The sequence below is a fragment of the Tamandua tetradactyla genome, chromosome 10, assembly GCF_023851605.1.
Source record: "Tamandua tetradactyla isolate mTamTet1 chromosome 10, mTamTet1.pri, whole genome shotgun sequence".
NCBI classification, from domain to species: domain Eukaryota; kingdom Metazoa; phylum Chordata; class Mammalia; order Pilosa; family Myrmecophagidae; genus Tamandua; species Tamandua tetradactyla.
The window spans coordinates 46,092,009-46,107,447 of NC_135336.1; the positions used below are offsets into that span (position 1 = coordinate 46,092,009).

Genomic DNA, 15,439 nt, shown 5'->3' on the forward strand with positions numbered 1-15,439 from the left:
GCATTAACATTACAGAAATCAAACATTGACTTGATATTTAATTCCTATCAACTACACTTTGATGTCATTCTAGTATACTATATGAAAGTAGCTTCTCAGAAAAAAGATCTTCAAACTTGACTAATTCTGTAAAATCTTAATGATGGCACTGACCTGGTTCATCAATAGGCAACAAAAGAGAACATATTCACTTTTTTAAAAGTAACAAATTAAACCTCAAATCAGAATATAATACTGTGGGTGAACATTCTTTTCCTCCTAGTAACTACCAGAGAAAAATTATAGAGAAGAATCTTAGGTGACAAAAAAATGTAGCTTAAGCGCTTTGTTTTCTTTTTGTGGAGCTTCTAGTTACTACTGGCATTCGAGAGAATTTCATGGTTGTTTTAGCTTTCAAAGCTTTTTTAAAGTATTTAAAAATTGACTGAAGGCTAGAGGAAGGGGCTAAGCTGTGTTTTTCTGTACCAGCAGAGACCACAGGGAACTCCTTTTTCAAAACAGTAGCTGCAGGCTTATCTAAAGGCTTAGGGTTTGTCACCCATTCACGGCAATGGTGCCTAATCCATGCTAGTAACTGTACGTCACTTCCCAGTTGGTGTCCTATATGATGTTCAGAGTCAATAAGTGCAACAGCATATACTTTGCTCATCACTTCCCATTTTCTATGAACAAGCAGGTCCATAAAAACCAAGCCTCCATAACCATGTACAATGAAGGCAACATCCTTGCCTTCAGTCTTTGAAATGAAGCAATCCCAAATGTAAGCCATGTGTTCTTCAGGGGTGTTGCTGCATCTTTTTGGAATGCAAAGGGCAGGCTGCTGGAGAGATAAAAATCTCTCAGCTTCAACTATTTTTAAGGGAGAAGATTCAATGTTTTGTGTTAAAAGGCTTTCCCACTCTTTCTCCATCTTTAGGTCCACAAAATTGTCATTGGGGTTTGGCACAATTATATCATAATGTGCCTGCAATGCCATTTGAATACATGGAATCTGACTTCCGTGTTGGAGCCCATGATGTATTATTGCCTGCTGACTCCATTGTCCAGCTCGAAAGACCCCATGGTCTTGAAGAAGGACAAGAAGAACAGAATGATGACTTGTTAAGGCTCTTTCATTCATGAAAAAGAAGCTTCTTGGTTCTTCATCAGCCTCAAGTGGGATATATACTTTTTGTAATTTGCACACTTTCTCCATAAGCTCATAAATGTATTGTTCAAGTAAATGGCCAAGAGCCTGGTAGCGCTTGCTATTCCTTTCAAGGACATTCTTATAATAGTTAAAGACAAAAGGCTTTTGTGTCTCAGTATGTCTCAGTTCAGCTTTCTCATTGAAGTCATATTTAAGTTCTTCTAGTAAGTCAGACTGTTCGATAAATTTATGGAAACTCAGCTCCTCAGCCATTGGTAACCACTGAAAATAAAAAGAGAAATTATATATATATATATGTATATACCAATGCTAGAAAAAAATTGTTTCAGCTTTTGAAATTCCTGCTGTGGGAATTCATGCTACGTCAAATATTTCATGAACACCTTAACTTTTTAATCTATTAAATATTTTTCCTCAAAATATGATGATTTGTTAATGTTAAAATAATTAGGAAGAATGATGCAAAGTAGGCATTTAATAAATTTTGTCATTAAATTAATGGCAGGCAGGAATGAAAGAGGTGAAATGTGAACCAGGCAGGATAGGTAAACACCAGTTTGTCTAATACCAGAAGGTACGTTTTTTTTGATGTCTGAGAGGAAAAAAAAATAGTCTAAGAAGAAATGAATTTAGACAGTTTCTGTGGCTAGAGGTTAAAGGAAAGGGCTTTAGGAGGTTAAGTTGCTTGTCTAAAGCCAAACAACTATTCAGAGGACAACTGGCAACCCACAACCCACTCCCAATAAGTAACACTCACTTTAATCCAACCCAAAGTACTCTTGTTGCCTCACTTCTAAAAATTTAGGAAAAATATAACACCAGTTCAGACTTCCTATGAGCATTTTTGCCTACTTAGTGCTAAGAAAAGATGGCTCTGTATTCAGGATTTATTTCCCACCTAACACATCAACATCCAGAAAGCCTGATTAAAAGAAGCCAAACCCAAAACCAACCCACTCAACATTACACACACCTCTTTTCTTCTTGTAGATGAGAGGTTTTTGATTACTGATTCAATGTAGTTACTTATTATTGGTTTGTTGGTATCTCCTCTTTCTTCTTTTTTTCACTTTTTGTTGTTCTTATTTTTCTTTTATTATTATTTTTTTCTTTTCTCAGTGCGTATTTTAAAAACTAGATTATAAAAATTGGATAGTATAAATAACAGTAAGGAGTGAGTCACTTTTTACAGGCACTCTCTAGTTTTATAGTTCTTAATCTAATATTCTATATTTCTTCCTTTTGGAAAAGTCTACATGCTACATGCCATCAAATGCACAGACCGCACAGTAAATTGGGTCAGCTCTCCTACAGCCTTTGAGGTGTATTACACGAAGCCCCAGCCATTATCATCTTTCTCCTGAGTTATATTTGAATTTTTCTTTTTGGACATTTTGACTGAAGTATTGTTGGTAGGGACCATCTCTATATCTCTCTACCTATTTATTTATTACTAGACCTCAACCACAGTCTTCTTTCCCCTTCCACCTTTCTTTGCCTGTAGGATGTACTGCGTGTATTCATGCACTTTTTAAAAACTTTTTTATTGCTAAATACATATACAAAGAAAAGGAAAAAAGCAATGATTTTCAAAATACACTACAATATGTAGATACAGAACAGAATTTGGAGTTGTTATGAGTTACCATTCCTCTATTTCAGATTTTTCCTTCTAGCTGTTCCATAACACTGGAGACTAGAAGAAATATATATATTTTTGTGTGTGAAAAATTACATATATACTAGAAAGTAATAAATTTCAAAGCACATTGCAACAATTAGTTGTAGAACAGATTTCAGAGTTTGGTATGGGTTACAATTCCACCATTTCAGGTTTTTACTTCTAGCTGCTCTAAGGTACTGGAGACTAAAAGAAGTATCAATATAATGATTCTCATGCACTTTTTATTAATAGAAATGTACAAATCTGGTTTTTAATTTTTATATTGTTGGATACTTAAAATAAAAACTTTTACTAGGGTATTGAATAAATTAGTCTTATTAGAAAATTTAAAAAAAGAAGAAGAAAAAGCCACAAGAGAAATTAGGAAATATCTTGAGGTGAATGAAAACAAAATTTACAGATTGCAGCAAAGGCAGTGCTGAGAGAGAAATATACAGCTCTAAAAGCTTATATCAAAAAAGAAGAAAGACACCAACCAGTGGCCTAACCTCATATTTGGAGGAAGTAGAAAAAGAAGAAAAAACTAACCCAAATGAACTCAAGGAAGGAAATAACAAAGACTGGAGCTGAAATGAATGAAATAGGGAACAGAAAAACAATTGAGAAAAATTAATGAAACCAAAAGTTGGTTCTTTCAAAAGAGCAAGAAAATCAATGAACCTTCAGCTGGATGGACAGAGTAAAAAAGAATGTAGATGCAAATAACTAACATCAGAAATGAAAGCGGGGACATTATAACTGACCTCATTGAAATAAAGAGATAATACTATAAATAATTATATGCCAACAAATTAGATAACCTAGATAGAATGGGCAAATTCCTAAAAACACACAAATTACCTAAATTCAATCAAGAAGAAAGAGGAGATACCAACAAACCAATAATAAGTAACTACATTGAATCAGTAATCAAAAACCTCTCATCAAAGATATCTAAGAAAAGATGGCTTCACTGCTGAAATCTACCAAGCATTTAAAGAATTAACATTAACCCTGGTCAAACTTTTCCAAAAAATTAAAAAGTGAAGAACCCCTAACTCATTCTATGAGGGGCCAGCATCATCCTTATACAAAAACTTTATAAAAATATCACAAGAAAAAAACAAACAAAAAAATTAAAAAAAAGAAAACAGAAAAATATTACAAGAAAAGAAAATCACAGACCAATATCCCTTTAGAAATATAGATGCAAAAATCCTAAACAAAATAGTAGAAAACCCAAACCAAAACACACCGAAAGAATTAAACACACTGATCAAGTGGGATTTATCCCAGGAATGCAAGGATAGTTCAAAATAAGAAATCAATTAATAAAATACACATTAATAGAATGAAGGAGGAAAAAATCCCATATCATCTGGATTGATGCAGAAAAGGCCTTTGACAAAATCCTTTCTTTCTTGATAAAAATACTCATAAAACTAGTAATAGAAGTCTTCCTCAACATGATAAAGGACATATAAGAAAAACCTGCAGCTAACATCATAATCGATGGTGAAATACTGAGCACTTTCTTCCTAAGGTAATGAATAAGACAAGGATGTCCACTGTTACCACTGCTCTTCAATATTGTACTGAAAGTTACGGCCAGAGCTTTTAGGCAAGAAAAGGAAGTAAAAGGCATCCAAATTGGAAAGGAGGAAGTAAAACTCTATTTGCTGATTACATAATCCCACTTATGGAAAATCCTGAAAAAATCTACGATGAAATTACTAGAGCTAATAAAGAAATTCAGCAAAGTGGTGGGGAACAAGATCAGTGGTGAACAATCTGAAAAGGAAATCAAGAAAAAGAATTTCACATACAATAAGAATAAAAATATAAGCAATGGGAATAAATTCAAACAAGGATGTTGCAGACTTGTACATGGGAAACTAAAATACATTACTGAAGGAACTTAAAGAAGACCTAGATAAATGAAGGTCATTCTGAGTTCCTAGATTGGAGTGTTAAATATTGTTAAGATGATGGCTCTACCCAAAGTGACTTGCAGATTCAACTCAGTTCCATTCAAAATTCCAACAGCCTCCTTTGCAGAAATGGAAATGTCAGCCAACAAATTAATAAGGAAAGGTAAGAGGCTCTGAATAGATTATACATCTTGAAAAAATTATACAGCTTGGAGGACTGTGCCAGTTTGAAAGTCTTATGTACCCTAGAAAAGCCATGTTTTAATCCTAATCCAATCTTGTGGGAGCAACCCTTTCTTTTAATCCTGATTCAATAGTGTATGTAGAAGCTTTTGATTAGATTTTCTCCACAGAAATGTGACTCACCCAATGGGGGTGTAATCTTTGGATTAGATGGAGATGTGACTTCACCCATTCTAGATGGGTCTTGATTAGATTACTAGAGACTTTAAAAGGGAAACATTTTGGAGAAACGACAGAGCCTACAGAAATGACAGAAACCTCAGAGCCAACAGAGAGCACAGAAATAGACGCTTGGAGAATATTTGCTTCAAAGAACAGAGACATGGATGCTTGGAGATACTTGAAGCCCAGAAGACAACACCATGAGATGTTAAGCAAGCAGAACATGGAGAGAGCCAAGGAAAGCCAAGAGATGAAAGCCAGCCCCAGAGAAGCAAAATGAGGAACGCCCACTTTGAAAGCAATGGAGCCCAGGAGCAAGGGATCAGCAAATGCTAGCCACGTGGCTACCCAGCTGACAGAGGTGTTTCTGACCCATCGGCCTTCCTTGACTTAAGGTATTTCCCCTGGATGCCTTAATTTGGACACCTTTACTTCCTCAGAATTTTAAACTTGTCATTTATTAAATTCCCCTTTTTAAAAGTGTTCCAGTTTTGGTATATCACATTCCGGCAGCTTTCAAAGTAACACAAGGACTAACACTTTACAGTTTAAAATGTATTACCAAGTTTCAGTACTCAAAAACAGTGTGGCACTGGCACAAGTATGGACGAATAGTACAATGGAATAGAACTTAAGGTTCAGAAATAAACTCTCACATCTATGGCCAATTAGCTTTTGGCAAGGATGTAAAGCACACTTAATGGGGAAAGAATAGTCTCTTCAACAAATGGTGTTATAAAACTGGTTATACACCTGCAAACGAATGGAAGTTGACCTCATACCTAACAACATATAGGAAAATTAAACTAACATGGGACAAAGAGCTAAATACAAGAACTAAAATGATAAAACTCCTAGAAGAAAATATAGGGGAGCATCTTCATGACCCTGTATTAGGCAACGGATTTTTATACTTGGTACCAAAAGCATGAGGAATTAAAAAAAACAAGACAAAAACCAAAAACAAACTGGAGCTCATCAGAATTAAATGTTTTTGTGCACCAAGGACATTATCAAGAAAGTGAAAATGGGAATGGGAGAAAATATGTGGAAATTATGTTCCTGATTAGTGTTTAGAATCAGAATATATAAATAATATTTAACAAAAAGACAAAAAAACCCAATTAAAAAATGGGCAAAGAACTTAAATAGGCATTTCTCTAAAGAAGATATACAGATGGCCAAAAAGCACATGAAAAGGTGCTCAACGTCATTATTCATTAAGGAAATGGAAATCAAAACCACAATGAGATACAATTTTAAGTCCACTAGAATAGTTATTCTTTAAAAAATGTAAAATACAAGGGTTGGTGAGGATGTGGAAAATAGGAACCCTTGTCCATTGTTGGTGGTAATGTAACAGGTGGAGTTGTTGTGAAAAACAGTTGGGTGCTTCTGGGTAAGTTAAGTATGGAATTACTGTATGATATGCCAACTCTACTTCTTGATTATTCCCAAAATAACTGAAAGCAGGGACTCAAGCAGATACTTGCATAATGATGTTTACAGTGGTATTATTCAATTGCCACAAGATGGAAGCAACCCAAGTGTCCATCAACAGATGAATGAATAAATAGAATGTGGTTGTGGTGGTTTGAAGGCGGATGTACCCTCCAGAAAAACCTGTTCTTAAATTTAATCCATTCCTGGGGGTGTGGACCTTTGTAAGTAGGATCTTTGATGAAATTATTTCAATTATGAAGGTGTGGTTCACCTCACTCAGGATGTGTCTTAATCCTATTACTGGAATCCTTTATAAGCGGAATGAAATTCAAACAGAGAACGTCACAGAAGGAGCTGCCAGAAGCATTGGGAATAGATTCCTCCTGTAGCCTCCTGGACAAGTAATTACCCATCTGCTGTTCAAATACTTGGAGCTACCACAGGTTTTTATAACTTCTGGAAATAGGCTGTTCCACTGCAGGACAGTTCTAATTGCTGATAGTGTTAGAAAGGAGGGTATCTTTGAAACCCAATAACTTATATGTATCTTTTCATGAATCACGTGTCAGTGACATATTTATTTCATTTATACATGGAAGAAAAATTTCCTGACCATAAGAATACATCAGGTGGTGGAATTTACTTTTCTTTGCATTTTAAAGAATCAAATACTAAGGAAAATAAAGTGAATAGCAACCTGGCACAGTATTCCAAATACTGCAAATCTAGGCTTTTGTGGAGCCTATGGCAAGGAATTGTAGATTAATTTAAAAAACAATTTAGGAAGCCAAGATGTGCCTGTCCATAACTATTTACATTCATATTGTACTCAAAGTTAATTCACTTGTGATAAGAAAGGGCCTTATGTACTTATTTAGTTCTTTTCACAGAAACTAGTAATCAAAGGATAAGTAAAAGGTTTATCAGTTTCACACTGCAAATATGACTTGAAACAGTTAAAAGCATACTCACTGTTTAAAGTAAAAATACACAGAAAACCTAATTATAAAATGTTTAGCACACAATAAATAGCAGTACCAATTAAGATCAAACTAGTCCATTCTCGCCCCTTCCTACAAACTACTGGGCTAATGAATTTCTAATCTCAAGTGACTGTAGTATAAAAATCTCTATGCAGCATGAGGGAAATGTACATAAAAAAATGACATTATTTCCAAATATGATAAGAAAATCTTCACTGTTTTTTGTGTTTCTTGCTTTTTTAAATAAGGAAGCATTTGCCTGAATATCATAAAAACAGCATAAAATAAAAAGAAAATCATTTGTCTTTCATAAAAGGGAATTGAGGTTAGACTATCTCAGTAGAAACTGAATTAAATCACCAACTTTACAGTCCTTGAGTTGTTTACAACTATTCAGTAGAGGCTATTAAGGTTAAAACAATAAACAATACTGTTTTTTAAAAAAACTAAATCTAAAATCCTTTTTTAAAAAAATATTTTTATTGAGAAATCTTCACACACATACAGTCCAAACATAGTGTACATACAGTGGCTCAAAATATCATCACACAGTTGTGTATTCATCACCATGACCATTTTTAGAACTAAATTTAAGATTCTTGCGCTTATGCGTGACCCGCCAGCCCGGGGCTGCTTCAGGCTCTGGCCACCTTCGCCAGGATGTCAAGCCTAGGAGGCCATAGGGTGACACCTCAGGTTGTCACAAAGCAAAGGGACGGTTGTGCCCGGGGCCCTTAGAGCAACTGGGGGGAGGGAAGGGCCGTCACCCCGAAAGACAGCTAAAACAGCTTGTTCGTGCTGGCGTAGCACAGGAATCCCAGTGCCCAGCTGGCTCCGCGGCCAGAGAAGTCCTTGCTCTTAACACTAAACATTATCTTTTGTAAGAGATTTTTCTCTTCTTTCACTTCTAAAAAACGTCAACGTAGGTGGAAAAAAAAATAATAAAGCTTTACACAGAAAAAAAACCTTCTTGCGCTTAAAGGTCATTTATCTTCAAATACATTATTCAAAACAAGCCCCTATTCCAAGATGAACTGACTCACTCAGTTTTAATATAGCAGAAATGCCAAATTTGGTGCAATGTTTAAATGGAATATTTGCCATGCAAATAATTTAACTTTTTAATTTCATTTCCTATATAATTAACTTATTACTGCTATACTTTAAAACCACATTGTTTGCATGTCAAGAGTGTTGGTATATCAAGAGTATTTGTATGTTTGTTCGTTGTTTATACTAAAAATATTAAAAAAACATTCTTTTTTAGAAGCTGTTAGTATTGGGGGAAGTGGATTACTCCTACTTACGCTTTCCTTTTTTATGTTTCCATCTCTCAGGTCTATTTCCATCCTTTGCAGTTAATTTATTTCCTGTGATATTGGCTCATGAATTGTCAGTTTGATTCTTGAGTCAGTTAAATTCAAAAGTGATTTATGAGAAAGCTTAAAATTCGGATATTTTTCAGTAAGCAATGTGTTTCTATTTGTTAAACAGAAATAAACTAGTGCCCTAAATGAAATCCACAGTGAAACGCAAATCTCAGTAAGCCCGGTGTATTCATGCCCTTCAGCTTTTTCTGCCCTGTAAGACACTCCCCCCAGCTCAATACCTGAAAGCACCTGGGGTTCATTTCTACCTCAGCACTTACCATTTTGTAATTAAGGTGCAGGACTCATGATGACGGTGACTCAGCTATAGTCTTTCCACAACGCTGCAAAAATTCCTTTCCCACTATGGCCTTGGAAAGGTGGGTGTTTGTGAAACTCAATGATCTATAAAGGCCCATTCTAGCTTGGAACATCCCATTATCGTTTTGCCTCTGCTGAATTTTGTTATACTTATTGTGACCAAAGCGTGAACCTTCATTTAAGTTATTCAAATATGTACAATATGTCCGATAAAATTAATAGCAATTTTTTTTCTAAATCGATTTGCCCTTTGGAAGAACTTCAAAAATAATAATGCTAGAAGTACCAGACAGTACTTTTTTTTCTTTTTGAGGACAGTGCTAGCCTCTTTAAGTTTCAAAAGATGTTAGCTGAACGAATTCTAGCTTACAGCCACCCACTTGATATCACCTTAGCACCTCATGCTTTAAAAGACTGAGGTCTAAGGCAGGCAACGGTGGCACAGTGGCAGAGTTCTCCCGTCAGGTCGGAGACCAGGGTTCGGTTCCGGTGCCTCCCTAAGCAAAAAACAAAACACTGAGGTCTTGCTGATCTTTACTGAGGGATTTAAACTTAGATCTCTATGACCCTGACATTTTTTCCTTCATCAGCTGACCTACTTTATTTCCACTCAGCTGTAACATTAGCAAGGCTGTTATCACGTGATTTTGCCATCTTAACATTTTTTTGTTTCTGAGTTTGAGGAAGCATTTGAGAACAAACACATAGAACATGTCATGAGGGAAGCAGAAATAACCCTCATATTTCTGGGGCCACCAAGAAAGACCCAGTGACAAGGAAGACTTTCTAAAATCTATATCCTTTAATCTTTTTGTCCACTTGATCTAAAGCATTTGAAAATCTGGGGCTAAAATATCTGGTACCGAGCCTCAATTTCTCAGAGGAGTAGAAATAAAACTTAAAAACATCACCAGATAAGCACTTGTGGCAACAGCCCGCAGAGAAAACAAGTTCCAGGAAGTAATTTCCGGGTGGAGGTGGGAGGGGCGCCTGATTTCCGGTCGGAGGGCTGGCAGCTGCTCTTGCGCAAGCGCGATTCGCACTATCCTGGCTTTTTTTTTTTTTTTTCTCTCCCCTCCCCCCACCCCTAGCCTGAGGGGTCTTGAGGTGACAGCGCTGCAACTTCGACTCTAATAGGAGTAGGAGAAGATGGACCAGAGGAAGGCCGGGCGACGGCGATCCTTACCCGGTGAGAAAGGGTCGGAGGAGGGCTAAGCATTATTGACCCTCTCTCTGGGTAAACGGGAGGTGCAGGCGGCGACAGTGCTACGGCCCCGAGCCGCGGGGGCGGAGAGGGAGAGGAGGGGACGCGCACAATGGAAGACTCCCCGGATTGCTCCCGCCCCTGCGAGTCACAGACCCTGTCTCAGCTGTCATCGAAGCCTCGGTGGCTCTTTACCCCACCACCTTGTTCATTTTTTTCTCTTCCCCCGCGAACACCCTCCTTGAGTCTCCTCGGCCCACGGACCTTCTTGTTGGCCTGCCTCCCTTCTGCCACGCCTTCCTCGTAATTCCTCCAATGTTCCAGTCTCGTTTCCACCTTCTCAGCGCCTGACCTCACTTTCCCCTATTCCTTTGATTCTCGACTTTGCTTTTGCTTTTCTCCCAACATCTTTCCCCTTCCCTGCTTCCCGGGGCAGATAGTAGCGGTTACATAGGAAGAAAGGCGGGGCTTGCTAATTGACACTTCATTCCTAAGATAAAGACTCAAATGTGTCTCTTCTGAACTGGTCGGCTCAGTACCCCTTTCGCTTCCAGCCTCCTCCAGCTTCTTCTAAAAGTGATTAAAAAGCCGAACAAAGGATTTGAAGCTGTGCTTCCGTTGTGTCTTTATTCTCAGCATATTTTTGTTTTTGGAATTGCTTTAAGGTTTAAATGACCATCTTCAGTTTTGTGTACTACGTCTTGGAAACACATAGGTGGAGTTACAAGTAAGGTAGAGCTCTTTCCAATCAACAAGTTTTTGTCAGACATCTTATTCTTTAAGCCCACTCCAAGTCCTCGAGGACTTTAATAAGCTTACAGTCTGGTACATAAACTAATATCCGCTGAATCAGTTATTTCGTTTTATTTTCCCATATCCTATGGTACCGTTATTTTTGTAGAGACAGTCTTAACGATTACAAATTTATTAGGAGTGCCCTATGGCAGTGCATTTCAAACTTGATCAGCCTTAACTGCAGGTAGAGTGACCATGGATATTTGGGGACATTACCTGAATCTTTTCCTCCTAAAACTGTAAGCTGATATTAAGGAAAATGAGTAATGTTTATCTCTTGTCATTTGTATGCTTCCTAACACAGTGATTTAGGAGTAATCATATTTCAGTTTGAGTTGCACAGCCTTATGGTGTCTTTTTTCAATAAATGCACTTCACTTGGCCTAGCAAATTTTGGGGTTGGGCTGGGGATAGAATATTAACCTTGTTCTTAGCAAATCACATTTTGTTTTGCAAATAGATATCAGTATATCCCTTTACCTGAATACGCTTATTTATTTATTTATTTAACCTAATTTGCTGCAAGTAGTTGTGGGAAGTGAATTTGGAGAATAAAGCTATTTTTGTGATTAAAGAAGTTGTGGATTTAAGGAACAATTATGCATAAAATACAGTATTACCATATACCAACATGTTATTAACACCTTGCATTGGTGTGAAAATTTGTTAAGATTGGTGATAGTACCTTTTTTTTTTATAGTGGTACTATTAATTATTCTTAAAAGGCATTGATATTTATGTTGATTATGCCTCTGGAGTGGATTTTTTTTCCTTCCTGATAACTTCTCTTTTGGAGATGTACCTTCTGAAAATTAACTGCTGTTGATATATCATAAAAACCATTCCCAAATTCGGTATTGATCTAGCTCTGATTTTAAGAGATGAACATTAACTTTTAAGAATATTTCTCCTTTTCTTAATAATGTATCTTTAATTTTCCTATATACTCAGAAATAAAACATGGCTAGTTGAAAAGGGATTCTGTAGATTCAGTGTAACATTTATATGCATGCAGTTCCCATTTCATTGGGAATATTTGCTAGCTGGAACTCAGATGGTTGAAAGTGACATTTATAGACATCAAAATCCCATAAGTATGTGAAAAGAAGAATTTGATTAATTAAACTAGGATAATTCTCAACTAGAGGAAGAAAGCAGGAAGCAGTAGAAAGAGAGCAAACAAGTCTGTAGGCTTTTTCTGAGACTGCTTTGAGTTTCCCTAAACTTTCTCCTCAACGAGGAAGAACTACATAGTGTATTGGTCAGAACCCTTCCAGTAGGAAAGAGTAGAAGCCCAATTCTAGTTGATTTAAGCAAAATATAAAACAAATTTATGGTCTCATATAACTGATAATGTCGGAGTGTAATAGTATGGCTACACCTGCTTACGGCAGCAGTTCTCTAAGCGTGATGTCTTGATTCCTTGAGATACTGTCGCATGGGTGAGATCAGAACTATTTTCATAATTCTAAGACATTGTTTGCCTTTTATCTCTACAGTAAAAGTGTACAGTAACATTTTCTAGAGACTACATGATATCTTTTGCAACAGATTTAGGGCAGAAGCAGATAGAATCCAGCTGTACTCTATTAGACATTAAAGAGATTTGCATGTATGTAAAACAGTGGCACCCTTCTGAGTAATTATTTTTTAAAAGTTATTTTTATAAAAATGTGTTAGTTTATGTTAACATGCAAAGGGTCTATTGTTACTTTAAATTAATACATATTTTAAAATTAAAAAAATTCTGTTAAGTGGAAGAACTACAAAAACTCTGATTATCATACTTTTCTGGAATGTGGCCATGAATCAGGAGTTAAGCACAAAAGATTCCTGAGCAAAGAGAAATTCCAAAGTCTGTATATTAAAGTTCACTTAATTTGCTCATGAGAAGCTTCTTAGATTTTTCTTCAGAATATATTGAATCTATATTTTTGAACTATTTATAACACCAGTAAGCATGGTTATCTTGCTTTCAACCTCACAGCATTTCAAAAATGGCAAATTAGGTGGGGATACAGATGTAAAAAGTATTGGCTACCAGAGACAGGTTCACTAACAGTAAAATATAATAATAAAGTGCATATGAACAGGCAATATTAGCTGTTAAAATATTAACAGACAAATTATAGCATGGATTTATACAAGTCATAAATCACAATTTTCAAGTGAGCTTTTGAAGTAAAAACAATATTCAAATGAATTTCATTTTCATTCAATTGACTGCTTCAGGTAACATCCTTGAAGAATTATGCTCATTCTCATTTGTAGTTAAAGAAACACTTATTTTTTGAGTACTTAGGTACTAAGTACTATGCTATGAATTTTACAAACCTTAATCAGTTCAAAAGTCCCATGAGGGGTTATTTTGTGATTTACAGATTTGGAAACTGGGATCCTAGAGAGTAGCTGTTACAATAGCATGTATATTTTGCAGCAGATTGAGTGCAGAAGCAGGGAGGAGAATCCAGCTGTACTCTGTTAAGTCAGACATTAAAGAGATTTGCAAATGTGTAAAACAGTGGCACTCTTCTCAGTAATTACTATTTTTTTAAAATAGTTATTTTTGTAAAATGTGTTAATTATGTTAACATGCAATGGGTCTGTTGTTACAGCCAGGATTCAAAATCTGGTCTGATTACAAAATTCTGTAATTTTAACCTCATTATGGTCACAGGATGTTAATGAGCCTTATTTGAAAAAAAAAAAAAAGGAAAGACTCCATGGACAAAAAAGTGTGAGAATTAGTTTTAAGGAAATTTTCTTCTTTGCAGGAATTTTCAGAGCCTTTGCTATGTTCCTGTACATTGTGCCTTTTCAAGAGAGTGACTGAGCAGTGTTTCTCAAACTTAACTTGATTTTGCAGCTCTTCCCTCTTCTCCCTATATTATCTTGACGGACTGTTCTCCCCATATCATCTTAAGGGACTAGTGTCCCATGATGATATACCTTTCTTACATTTTTCAATAGGCTTAGGAGGTGCCTGTGTATTTTGTATAACATAATTAAGTTTCAAGCTCAGTGTCTATAATAGTAATTATATAGCTACATTATTTTTGGAGATATTAGCTGATGCTGTTGGAATAAATGGACTTGCTCACATTATAGAGTGAGAAAAGCTGTTGGAATGAATGGACTTGTTGAAAGATTAGAGTGAGAAAGTCTAGAAATTAAACATACATTAAATTTCAAAACAGGTAGGAAGAGACACAGGTAAGGAGATGGAGGAGAAGCACATAGGCAGAACAGGAATGAGATAGGTTTAGGAAACAAGGGAAAACTGTGTTGAAAGCCTGTGAAAAACATTGTAACAGAGAAAAGTATGAGGGTGCTGGATTTAGCAATTAGGAAGTCACTTAGAAGGTGATTTTAGTAGAGCAGAAAACCAAATTTCAAGAAATGAAAAGAATGAGTGGGTAGTAAGGAAACAAACAGTAGTTAGGGCAGCAAAAGAAAGCTGAGAAAATGAGATATGACAGAAGGGAGATCTATGGAACATGCTTGAGTAGGAAATTAGATTGACAAAAGTTTTTAAAAGGATATCAAGAGATATCCAATTGAGTTGGTAGGAAGTGGGAAAGGAGTCAGTAGAGAGGGAAAGATTGAAAACCTGAAGTAGAAGATAATTGATGGAAAGGTTCCAGAAGAAATGGGGAGAATGGAACCAAAGGTCATTCTGTAAGACATGCAGAATGGGAGAAAAATGGATAAAGATACAGAGAAGTTTTGAAAAGTTAAGGATATTACAATCATGACTTCTACCTTAGTGAAACAGAAGGGAAGATAATCTTTTGGAAAAGAGGGACTTTTAAGTGGTATTGGAAGATTAAATAATGAAGTAGCTGTTAGACTAGGTCAATTAGGGATGAATAAAAAGATTTAAGTAATTTTGAGATCTTAGTTAAACCAAGCATAAATTGGTAATAGTTTCAGTTGCTACAAATATGTGAATTTCTTTAGTAGGACTAAGCAATTGAAGAGCAAAAACTTGGGAAAAAATGAGTTTAGTTTTACTTAGGGTTAAAGGATGTGGCAAGATACAGTAGAGAATGGGTTCAGTGGGAGCAAGGAAATGAAGGACTATAAAAACTTTGTTGTAGAATGAGATGGCAAGTTCACGTTTGAGAACTTTGGAAATGGAATAGTTTACCTTAAGTCCATTCATGATTGTGTATTG

The 15,439-nt window shown here is 36.0% G+C and overlaps 2 protein-coding genes across 12 annotated transcripts in view; one reads left to right on the forward strand and one right to left on the reverse strand.

Annotated features, from left to right (window-relative positions):
- The window catches only part of SENP7 (SUMO specific peptidase 7), a 229,379-nt gene that overhangs the window by 2,575 nt on the left and 211,365 nt on the right, over positions 1–15,439 (forward strand). For 10 of the 11 annotated variants that reach the window (XM_077118531.1, XM_077118534.1, XM_077118533.1 and 7 more), the window contains exon 1: positions 10,343–10,452. In XM_077118531.1, coding sequence (XP_076974646.1) covers positions 10,413–10,452 — 40 coding nt within the window. In that variant the 5' untranslated portion in view covers positions 10,343–10,412. Of the gene's footprint in view, positions 1–10,342; positions 10,453–15,439 lie in introns of those variants that run through there. The other variant, XM_077118532.1, reaches the window with a different exon arrangement.
- Positions 61–10,222, reverse strand: LOC143648461 (putative protein ARB2BP). The gene is made up of 2 exons (XM_077118543.1): positions 9,224–10,222; positions 61–1,411 (listed from the first exon to the last, which is right to left on the reverse strand). The coding sequence occupies exons 1-2, from the start codon at positions 9,224–9,226 to the stop codon at positions 317–319; spliced, it is 1,098 nt and encodes a 365-aa protein (XP_076974658.1). The 5' UTR covers positions 9,227–10,222; the 3' UTR covers positions 61–316.